This window comes from Anabrus simplex, chromosome 4 (genome assembly GCF_040414725.1).
Source record: "Anabrus simplex isolate iqAnaSimp1 chromosome 4, ASM4041472v1, whole genome shotgun sequence".
Taxonomy (NCBI): Eukaryota; Metazoa; Arthropoda; class Insecta; order Orthoptera; family Tettigoniidae; genus Anabrus; species Anabrus simplex.
In genome coordinates, this window is record NC_090268.1 from 33,802,711 (window position 1) to 33,815,514 (window position 12,804).

Sequence of the window (12,804 nt, forward strand, 5' to 3'; positions counted from 1 at the left end):
TCCCATTCCTAGGCTTTTCCTATCCCATCATCGCCATAAGACCTATCTGTGTCAGGTGCGACGTAAAGCAAAAAAATAAATAAAAGCGTACCATAGGCCTACTACAGCTATGATGACGTCGCACAAATAGGTGAATAGTTTTGTGTCCGACCCACGCACTGCAAGCACACACCAGTAATGTATATGTGTCTGTGTTCTGTAGTTAAGAATGTCTGCCAGCATAATGGTTAGCACATAAAGTTGCTGTTCTTGGGAGCCTGAGTTCAGTTCCCGGTGTCATATTGCCAGAAATTTATGAATGGCAGGAAGGTTTAGCACGAAGCAGTGATCAAGTTTACTGTGTGGTAGCCCTACTGCTCAACTGACAGAGATAAATGACTGGCCGTTGAATTATTTTGTATCAATATTGCATAATATGATAATACGATACCCTTATCCCTTTCCTGTACGGGGTCTAGTATAAAGTGAGATGAATCTTCGTAGTGACTTTTTACGACCATATGCCTTCCTGACGTCTACTTCATCTGAGGAATTAACGAGATGAAACAAATGACGTGATATGAGCAACTAAAACTGATTATATTTACTTTATATGTAGGCCTAAAAGTCGCGTTCACCATTTATTGACTTTTTACATTTAGAAATACTGCCTTCATACGAAAATGGCATTTATAATTCAAATACATTCATAGGTTTGTTAAAGAACAGTGCAGAATGTTTACATGTACAATTTATAGCTCTTTATAGCCTAGAAGTCATGTGTTCACTGCACAAAATTTGAGGTTATCGCATATTAGACCCCTCTTTACTATTTTTGTCTGTAAAAATGGTGAAAAAGGGTTTAATACACGAGTAAATATGGTAGTTCTGATACACTCTGTATAAAAGGAAACAAAATGCATAACAGTGTGTTTTTGCTTGAAGCAATATACTATTAAAAATTATTAAATCAATTATTATTTTATTGCAAAGATGTGGAGATATTCATCTCCAATTTATCAACATACAGAACAGTGTAGCCCCTTGGTACAAGGTTATGGATCAGGATGCTTATCTAAACAGCCAAGAGAGTTAAAGACATTTTATTGAATTATTATTAGTTTGTAACAGAGACTGAAGATAAAATTTACAATAAGCTATATGAATTTGATATTGATTTATTAAGTCACATTGCTCATGGTTTCAAGATGACTCTCACTTTGCTCTTAATTATTTTAAGCCTGTGTTAAAGGAGTGTTATTTCCCAGTTTTCATCAATCCCCTTTCTTAAACAGAGGGATAATGACACCTTTCTCCAATCAGTAGTTATCTTGTCATCCTTCCGCTGTGCATTGAGGTCCCCAATGATAATTACCTTCTCTTCACTGATGATTTCTTCTAGGTCTTCAAAAAATGTATTCTTTTCATCTTGACTGCAACCCATCTGTTGGAGAGGCAGGCAGAATCCTCTCATTGATGTACTGGATCTCTGTAATACCATCTAAGTTTTCTGACAGTATCAGTCCCACTCCATTTCTCATCTCTATTGTTCCAATACCTGTAGAGACCGTAGATCTTCCTCAACTCCCTCTTCCATTTATCTTTCCATTTAATTTCACTAACTCCCAAGATTAATTAATATTTTTCCTTCTCTCCATGATGTCCACTAACTCTTCATATTTCCAAGTCAAACTCAGTGCATTGATTGCCCCTATTTGAGTGTGTTGTCTTCTCTTAGGTTACTGGTATGGCATAGTCGCAAGGCCTGGTCTATCATCAGGATGTAAGCCATCATAACTGGCGTGGGTCTGCAGGTTCTGTTGTCCACTTGGAATTCTCTGTTTGCATCTGAGGCTCGTATAAGTTTTGAAGAAGATTGCATATATTCTCCAACTGACTTGCTAGATCTAACGTTAGAAAAGATTTTCTTTTAGGGTTATCTCCCTTAACCTTTAACAGTCCTAAGACACATCTGCAAGGCAGCAGCTTCCTGTTGAATTTATGTTTAATTTCCTACACAAAGGCTTCAATAAGCCCCCTAAGGGTGAACTCCTTCACCCATAGCCATTGGTTCTGCCTTAGTTTGTCAAGTTTGACAACAGCCTCCCAACCCTCGACCGTACAGTTACAGGTAGCACCGTCTGCTGTTGCACATGGTAGCAGGGTGTGCCTGACCTGATTTAACTCTTGCTAATTCTTCCAGAAAAACAGATATAGAGATCATATTTGGAGTTTAAAGAAAAGCAATATTAACAAATAATATTTCATCAAATTTTTACATTTATGCTTGTATTTTGATATGCTATTGCATCATTGTATTTATTACTTCACCTTTAAGAAGTGTTCATTGAAAGGTAACAATCCTTTGCAGATGCAAACAGATCTACAGTTTGCTGAAGGTATTCACTTGACAGTGAGAAAGATGGCTCAACTTGCCAAGGCTCCGTTGTACTGTTACCTGTTCTCCTATGATGGACAACTTAACTATTGCAAGATTAATGCTGGTTTGATGCACTATGCAGGTATGGTTTTTGAAGGCCTTTCTCTTGTTAATAAATGGTGGTGGGGAGAGTAACAGTTATCATCATATCACATGTATGCCATTCTACACATAACCTAACTCTTGTAGAACCTTCAGTTATTATGTTTAATATATTTTAATTATCTTTTATTAATGGCTGGTTTCTGGTACACCACAGTTACCTGTGAGTTACCTAAAAGCGCTTGTAACTTTAACTGTGCTGTTAACTTTAATGAGTTTCCAGAAACTTAAATCCAGATTTATAAGCCCTGGTAATAAACAGTACATTTATCTTCATGTTTAGTACCTCTCGTCCTCCGACAGATGTCTCTCCGCAAATGTTTTTAAGGTTATTTTGGTAATATCTAGTTACTTTTAATAGCAGAAGTTTTCTACAATGAAAAATGGTTGGCAAATATATACACATCATGTCAATCAGTCTGATTTAGCATGTAATACTCTCTCATAATATGAAAATACGTACGATCTAATGATGCAAAAATTAGGTATATATTACTTCCTCTTCTTTCTTATTGACAGTATGCAGACATCATCTTAAATTTCACCTTGAACGTTGTCGTCAATCAGATCACTTTTCATTGATCCAGAACAGAACAAGCGTAAACGAAAATAATTACATAAATGAAAACGTGCTGCACAGTTTGGAACCTATCATTCCGGCACTGAAGTTCTGCACTGATGGTGCGATATCCATCTGTTCTCGCTGCAAATGTTGCCTTTTTTTTTTTTTTTAAACTGACCACGCAACATGCATTGACAAAAGTACTCTCGTAACTGCTGACGTGAAGTCCACTTGAGAACTTCAATCGAACGTAGCGAGCTAACCCTGACTTAAGGTGTGAAGTGTGTTGAAACAGATAAGAAGATGACACACTACATCTCCCTGCAAGACTTTTAATTAAAGAAGTCCAGATGTTTTATGTTTATTAGGAGTCTATGAGACCTCACGTCACCGGTTAAAGGATATAATAGCATTAAAAAAGCAATGAAAAATCAATATTTATTATTCAGCAGGTTAATATTAAATGCATACTGGTACCTAAGATATTTATTATTTGGTACAAATGTAAATATTCATGGTAAATCCTCCATAATTTCAGATTGTGTTCACTACGGTAACTGTTGGTGGGACTCATTATTCAAAGCATGACAAAAGAGATCTTAACACTATAGCTGCACTGAAAGATCAATTAGAGCCTGATGAAAATCCATTCGACTCGAGTTCTATTTTATTTGATGATTCATTTCCCGTATTGGAAGATATATCTACAGTAGAGGCGTCATGCTCCGAGGAGATTGTAACCTCTAAACAGCTGGGACAGATGAAACCATACAAGTGTAATCAGTGACCAAAGTCAGTGATAACATGGAAGTAAACGTACTAACCGAAATATTGTCGAGTCCAGCACACCCAAGCACGTTAAAACTACAATGAATGACTGTAAATATATTATAACCACTTCATTATCACTTTCTAATGTTTACGAAACTAATATAAGACCTTGTACGAAACGGTATGGAGTGGCGCCTCAAAGCGATATTTGTTGGAATCAGCTCTAACATAGAGGTAACTACAGCACTAGCTGCAGTTACCAGTCGTGACGCAGGTAACTGTGAAGAAGACGATAACTGTTGTTTTGGAAACTCATTTTAAATATATCACCATGCTAAGTCACTGGTAACTACCCATCTACAGATAACTGTCATTTCAGAAACCAGCCATAAATGTTAAGAATGACTATACCCTGTAAATATGTAGTGTACATTTGTTTAACCTGAAATATGTACTGTGAATACGTTGAACCTCAAAGTCTGTGTAGTCGACAACTGTACACAACACTGTAATATTCATATATTGGGTATAATCCACTATGCCCTTCCCGTGTCCAGGATGGTTCACGTAAAAGAAATCCCAGCCAGTCTCTCAGGGTTATTGATTGGATAGTTGTTTTACGTGGGATCAGAAAAGAAAGTCAGTATGCCGATTAATTATTTTATGTACCATTAGACCGATGGACGTCACCATCCGACGTATCCTTATATCGTATGAATATCCAAAATTTCATCACTTCGACCCTATGGCCTCTTATACTATCATAGCAAGCTATAAATAAGATATTCAGTAAATCTTAACTACTATGATTTATTAATAAAAATAAAATCTTGGAAGAGAAAAGTGGAATAATAAAATAAAATAATATTCAAACTTAATTAACAAGTTAACATTTGGTAGGTTGGAATTATTTGTTAGCAATCACATTCTTCATAGCATATTTTTAAATCACCATTGAAGTAAGGTAATGATTCATTGTATTTACGATATTTGCAACATAACATTGTTAATAAATGCAAGTTGATCATGGGAAGCTTGGTTATATTAAGGTATCATATTCCTTGTAGCTAAGATTCCCTATCCATTGTAATATTCTTATTTGTTCATAGAATATTTTAATAAGATATTGTTTAGTGACTTTTAATCGTGAATTATCTCATAATATTTAGTATATATCCTCGCAAGCCTACGCAAAAAGTGATAAGTTTCTGGTTATTCAGCAAAATCTTGCTTTAAATCAGTTGAAATTATCTATTCATTCAAATTAATATCTCAGAATTACCTTCCTATTTGCATTAAAGTAATCATTAAATCTAGCATGGTATTTATAACCTATACTGGGTCTCAACACGACTGTGTGATCTCATGTGATTCAATTAAAGCATTAGGGAAAATCAGTCACTACTGATCTGCATTTAGGGCAGTCGCCCAGGTGGCAGATTCCCTATCTGTTGTTTTCCTTGCCTTTTCTTAAATGATTAAAAGAAATTGGAAATTTATTGAACATCTCCCTTGGTAAATTATTCCAATCCCTAACTCCCCTTCCTATAAACGAATATTTGCCCCAATTTGTCCTCTTGAATTCCAACTTTATCTTCATATTGTGATCTTTCCTACGTTTAAAGACACCACCAGACTTATTCGTCTACTGATGCCCTCTCACGCCATCTCTCCACTGACAGCTAGGAACATACCACTTACAAGTAACTATTCTCATTTTGGTTCCGTATTGAAGTTGACGTATGTCTCAAGTATTATTACAATATTATAAGTCCACCTGTTCAATACAGTACATCCACCTGTTCAGTACAATACATTGTATTGTATTGAACAGGTGGACTTATAATATTGTAATAATACTTGAGACATACATACCACTTAGTCGAGCAGCTCGTCTCCTTTCTCCCAAGGCTTCCCAGCCCAAACTTTGCAACATTTTTGTAACGCTACTCTTTTGTCGGAAATTGCCTTGAACAAATCGAGCTGCTTTTCTTTGGATTTTTTCCAGTTCCAGAATCAAGTAATCCTGGTAAGGGTCCCATACACTGGAACCATACTCTAGTTGGGGTCTCACCAGAGACAAATATGCTCTCTTTTTTACATCCTAACTACAACCCCTAAATACTCTCATAACCATGTGCAGAGATCTGTACCCTTTATTTACAATCATATTTATGTGATTACCCCAATGAAGATCTTTCCTTATATTTATACCAAGGTATTTACAATGATCCCCAAAGGGAACTCTCACCCCATCAACGCAGTAATTAAAAGTGAGAGGACTTTTCCTATTTGTGAAACTCACAACCTGACTTTTATCCCCATTTATCATCATACCATTACCTACTGTCCATCTCACAACATTATTGAGGTCATTTTGCAGTTGCTCACACTCTTGTAACTTATTTATTACTCTGTACAGAATAACATCATCTGCGAAAAGCCTTATCTCTGATTCCACTTCTTTACACATATCATTGATATATATAAGGAAACATAAAGGTCCAATAATACTACCTTGTTTACAGGGACAGATAAAGCTTCACCTACTCTGATTCTCTGAGTTCTGTTTTCTAGAAACAGTGCCACCCATTCAGTCACTCTTTTGTCTAGTCCAATTGCACTCATTTTTGCCAGTAGTCTCCCATGATCTACCCTATCAAATGCCTTAGACAGGTCAATCGCGATTCAGTCCAACTGACCTCCTGAATCCAGGATATCTGCTATATCTTGCTGGAATCCCACAAGTTGGGCTTCAGTGGAATAACCTTTCCTAAACCCAAACTGCCTTCTATCAAACCAGTTATTAATTTTGCAAACTTGTCTAATATAATCAGAAAGAATGCTTTCCCAAAGCTTACATACAATGCATGTCAAACTGACTGGCCTGTAATTTTCAGCTTTATGTCTATCACCTTTTTCTTTATATACAGGGGCTACTATAGCAACTCTCCATTCATTTGGTAAAGTTCCTTCATGCAAACAATAATCAGATAAGTACTTCAGATATGGTACTATATCCCAACCCATTGTCTTTAGTATATCCTCCGAAACCTTATCAATTCCAGCTGCTTTTTCAACTTTTGTATCTTACTGTAAATATCATTGCTGTCATAGGTAAATTTTAATACTTCTTTAGTATTAGTCACCTCCTCTGTCTGGACATTATCCTTGTAACCAACAATCTTTACATACTGCTGGCTGAATACTTCTGCCTTTTGAAGATCCTCGCATACACACTCCTCTTGTTCATTAATGATTCCTGGAATGTCCTTCTTGGAACCTGTTTCTGCCTTAAAGTACCTATACATACTATCCCATTTTTCACTAAAATTAGTATGGCCGCCAATTATGCTTGCCATCATGTTATCCTTAGCTGACTTCTTTGCTAGATTCAATTTCCTAGTAAGTTCCTTCAATTTCTCCTTACTTCCACAGCCATTTCCAACTCTTTCTTTCCAACCTGCACCTCCTCCTTAGTCTCTTTACTTCCCTGTTATAATATAGTGGATCTTTACCATTCCTTACCACCTTTAAAGGTACAAACCTATTATCACATTGCTCAACAATTGCTTTAAACCCATCCCAGAGTTTGTATACATTTTTATTTACCGTTTTCCACCGATCATAGTTACTTATTGAAAACTCCCTCATGCCTGTTTTCTCAGCCATATGGTACTGCCTAACAGTCCTAATTTTAATTTCTTCCTTTCTTTCACATTTATTTTTAATTATCACAAAAACAGCTTCGTGATCACTAGTACCATCTATTACTTTGGTTTCTCTATAGAGCTCATCTGGTTTTACCAGCACCACATCCAGAATATTCTTCCCTCTACTACCGAGCTCGATAGCTGCAGTCGCTTAAGTGCGGCCAGTATCCAGTATTCGGGAGATAGTAGGTTCGAATCCCACTGTCGGCAGCCCTGAAAATGGTTTTCCGTGGTTTCCCATTTTCACGCTAGGCAAATGCTGGGGCTGTACCTTAATTAAGGCCACGGATGCTTCCTTCCCACTCCTAGCCCTTCCCTGTCCCATCGTCGCCATAAGACCTATCTGTGTCGGTGCGACGTAAAGCAAACTAGCAAAAAAAAATAGCTTCCCTCTACTTGGTTCCATCACTTTCTGAATCAGGTGCCCTTCCCATATTAACTTATTTGCCATTTGTTGGTCATGCTTCCTGTCGTTCGCATTACCTTCCCAATTGACATTTGGTAAATTGAGATCACCCGCTACAATCACGTTCCTTTCTTTATCGTTTACCACATAACTGATTATCTTATCAAATAATTCTGAATCAGCATCTGCGCTACCCTTTCCTGGTCTGTACACTCCAAAGACATCTAGTTGCCTATTATTTTTGGAGATGAGCCTTACCCCTAGAATTTTGTGTTTGTCATCTTTAACTTTTTTGTAGCTTACAAATTCTTCTTTCACGAGAATGAATACTCCCCTCCTACTATTCCTATCCTATCTCTATGATACACCCTCCAGTTCTGTGAGAAAATTTCTGCATCCATTATATCATTTCTCAGCCGTGATTCAACTCCTATTACAATATCCATTAAGTATATATCTATTAAATTACTTCATTCTATTCCTTTCTTTACAATACTTCTACAGTTGAGCACTAACAGTTTTATGTCATCCCTACTTGATTTACAGTTCCCTGGTCCGTTAACACTGCTGCCTAGGCCACCCTGTTTTCCTGAATGTACCTCCCTATAACCCTTCTAAACAAATTTCCTAACTTATATTTACCACTGCTGTTTAAGTGAAGGCCATCTGAACGCAGATCCCTATCTCCTACCCACCCATTAGGACCTAGAAATTTCACTCCCAGTTTCCCACATACCCACTCCATAGTCTCATTTAAATCCCCAATCACCTTCCAGTCAGTATCCCTCCTACACAGTATTCCACTGATAACAATCTCCGCTTCCTTAAACTTTATCCGTGCTGCATTTACCAGATCCCACACATCCCCAACTATGTTGGTACTTATACCTGCTTGTCTTACGTTGTTAGTACCAACGTGAAACACTACCACCTTCTCCTTTCCCTCCTCCTTCTCTTCTACTTTCCTCAACATCTGCCTTAACCTAATTCCTGGATAACACTCTACCCTGGTACCCTTTCCTCCACACACTTTCCTGACATGCCTCAACCCTACCCAGCTCATTTGATCCCCTCCCCTCCTGGTCAGTCCTATCTTTCCTGACAGCTGCAGAAGCTACTTCATCCTCCCTTTTCTCCATCCCATGACCCTGTTCCACCTGTCTTTTCCTATCCACTACTCCACATTTCCCTTTCCTACCTCTTCTCCTTCCCCTACCTCCACACTTCCCGGCAACAGTTTCCTGTTCCTCATCTTCTCTCAGTTGTTCTACCTGCAGTGACTCGTACCAATTTCTCACAGACACCTGTCCTGAATTTTGATCCTGAATGGAGCCCTTAGCCTGCAATCTCCTTCCCCTTAAAACATTAGACCAGCTGTCTTCCACAATTCCCCCATTTCCTTCCAATCCCTCTATTACACCTACTGTATCCTGTACATTGTTTTGAGGCCTACTTTCCTTCCTGTCCTCTGAGAGAATCCTAATTATTTCTCTCAAGCTCTCCAACTCCTCCCTCATACTCGTTAATGCCTGGCCACACCCACAGTTCCTACACCCGCACTGCTTAGCCATTTTTTACTAAATAATGAAAAGAAAAGGAAAAATAAGATAACTTATTTATTGCAAAATGAAAATGAAAGGAAAGAAATATTGTCTGGGTTAGTTCACAAAAATCACACAACAGTAAGTTAATTAATATAGGCTACTGCTACACTACAGTACTACTTAATTGTACTATTTTTTATTCCTACAACACGCTAACATGATGAAAATTGCTGTTAATTACTGGAAACAGAGAATAATACACAAGAATTACACAATTCTTAGCTGCAATTAAGTCTACCCTAATTACAACAACAGAATTTTAGTAAGAGAGTTACTACAGATACCACAGAAATGGTACTATACTACACAAATATTTCACAGTAATAGAATAAACACACTACTTTCTAATAAGATGCTATAATACACTACAATAATTTTAAATTACGTTCGGACTAAGTACAGATACTACAATACAGTACAATAATTTTAAACTACGTTCAGATGTATTCTAATTACAACAGGTTATTACCAAGCAAAAACAGAAAAGAAAATTACCATTAAAGTTTGAAATTTGCAAAACTACTCAAAATTATAGAATGGGCACTCTAATTTCTAATAAGTTACAATACTACACTACAATAATGTTAAAACTACGTTCAGACGTATCCTAGCTTCTTACTAAGCACAAATAGAAATGAAAATTACAATTAGGCCTAAATTTAGATATTTGCAAGAACTACCGGTAGGTACTCAAAGATTAGCAACAATGTTAAACACGTATACAGATTAATATTAGTACTACTTTGTCCTACTATGCTGTAATAGAAAAGAAACCTGCCGTTTGCACAAAAATACACACGAATTTTACAGGCAAGGTACTATCTAATATACCGTATCTACACTACAATTCTCAACTGAAATGTGGTTATGCGATCTTTACAGATGGTGGATTACTATTATTTTCCCTACTCTGTGGGACGGAGAATAAAAGTGTCCTTAAATGCTGAAAAATATGAGGTGGTTTACAATAATTTCTCAAAAGTATTTCTGTCTAAACTACACCAGGGACTTGATTTGCAATTATTGGAATGTAGGAGCTTGATTATTAGCTAACTGCTCATAAATACTGAAATGTCGAGGGTGTGAAATATAAATTACGGATACTTTAACTGCCTACTCAGAACTACAAATGATTGGAATACAAGAATCAGCTGATTTTTATTTATATTTTCTTGATTCACTACACGCTTTGTTCACAACTGTAGCCAACAATGCCAATGTTTGAATAAGAAGAGCAACAGTAATCAATTACAATTACGACTGTTAACTATTTCGCCTGTGAAATACTGTCTATTCTGTTGAAATCCTTTCTTCAAACAAAATTTACAACAGTATCGCGTTATTAAAAGAAGTTATTACCTTCATGATACGTGGGACCGTTGAACCGTTGACAGTTGAAAATTCATTCTTGAAGTTACTGTTCGGAACCATCTTATCTACATTCTTATATACAGTAGCATTATGTTAATCTAAGTATGCCATACTCAGTTGTAGAAGAGTGCAACTTTACAGAACAAATCCTTAGTTAGTATTTCCAAGTGTAATGCATATTCGTTCTTATAATGTCTTTTGATGACCACATCCTAACATCCTATTCTATGAAGGTTAAGATATGCCACAGTTATTGTTATACATGGATTCTTGACAAAATATGCAATGTTATTAAATCTCGCACATAATTGATCCTAGTCTGCGCCAATCATCTCCTTTCTTAATTTAAAAATTCCATTTCTTCTTTCATTTCATCGTTGGATACAATTCATCCAACTCATCTTTCATTTCTTTCATATAACATATCTATATCCTCTTTATCTACTTATTTCTACTCACATCTCTTCTTACTATTCCCAACCTTTCACATGATCACTTCTTTCTGGCGCACATATAACCCTTTCTCATGTCTTCTCATCATTGGATCCATATCTTGTCGAATTACAATAACATCCCCCATGTCTACTGACATTTCCATATTTTGTAATACACTTCTTTATTACAGCAACATATCACCTTAGTGTTCTCCCTATGACCTTTCTAATGGGTGCATTGCCCAGCCGTTTTCATTAACCGCCCAACTATCATAACCTAGATATCTGCTAGTTACATAATATTTCAAGTTGCATTACATTGCAACAACACAGATGGGTCTTATGGCGATGATGGGATAGGAAAGTGCTAGGACTGGGAAGAAAGGGACCCCAGCATTTACCTGGTGTGAAAATGGGAAATCACGGAAAACCATCTTCAGTGCTGCCGACAGTGAGGTTCGAACCCAATATTTCCTGAGTGCAAACGCACAGCTGCGCGCTCCTAATGCGCTCGGTTTATGTCATATTAATACATATTTCAGCCATTGAAAACCTACAGCCTGTTTTCTGGTCAGTGACCAGGTCAGGGATGGAATGAATGAAGCCCCATCTTGTGGCGAGGATAGGAATTTTGCAGGCTGCCAAAGCCTGTCGCACTTCTCTGGGGCAATGATTAATGACTGACAGATTAAATGAAATGATAGTGGAGAGTGTTGCTGGAATGAAAGATGACAGGGAAAACCGGAGTACCCAGAGAGAACCTTGTCCCGCCTCCACTTTGTCCAGCACAAATCTCACATGGAGTGACCGGGATTTGAACCACAGAACCCAGTGGTGAGAGGCCGGCGCGCTGCCATCTGAGCCACGGAGGCTACACATATTTAACTCATTATGCTTTCCAAATTAAAATGTAAACACTGTAAAACTCTTTATTTAAATGAAAAATCTTCATTATTGTCAGCATAATTGCGTGAGTTACATCGGAGTTCAGCGTAGTGTCGTGCACGAGCGGTGTCTGGATTCACGTGGAATCGCATGCGAGCACTCGATTCCGTGGGTCGTAACAAACCCGCCTGGCTCTCCACAGCAACCGAGTGATTATGAACAAGCAGTAGAACACTAGAAGTTCAAACTACTCTTGTTACGTCGTCTTTGTGATAACACTAAAATAATTCATTTTTGCAGTTAATGTTTACCTGTCTAATATTATTGTTAATGGCCTGAGGGAAATAAGTTGAAATTTTATCATATTTATTTTTTACATAGTATTCCCCGCCCGGCTACTCATTCCTGCCACCCAGCTAACAAAAATTTATGGGGAGAACACTGCATCTACTAATATTATTTTAAATATGTCATCTACATTCATATTAACCTCTCACTTGGAATCTATACAATATCATTAAGTGTTCTTCATGACAG

General features: G+C 37.2%; 1 protein-coding gene across 3 annotated transcripts in view; it reads left to right on the forward strand.

Moving 5' to 3' along the window:
* The window catches only part of LOC136871592 (juvenile hormone esterase), a 128,518-nt gene that overhangs the window by 93,031 nt on the left and 22,683 nt on the right, over positions 1-12,804 (forward strand). For all 3 annotated transcript variants that reach the window (XM_068227163.1, XM_067145033.2, XM_067145032.2), the window contains one exon: positions 2,351-2,501. In XM_068227163.1, coding sequence (XP_068083264.1) covers positions 2,351-2,501 — 151 coding nt within the window. The remainder of the gene's footprint in view (positions 1-2,350; positions 2,502-12,804) is intronic.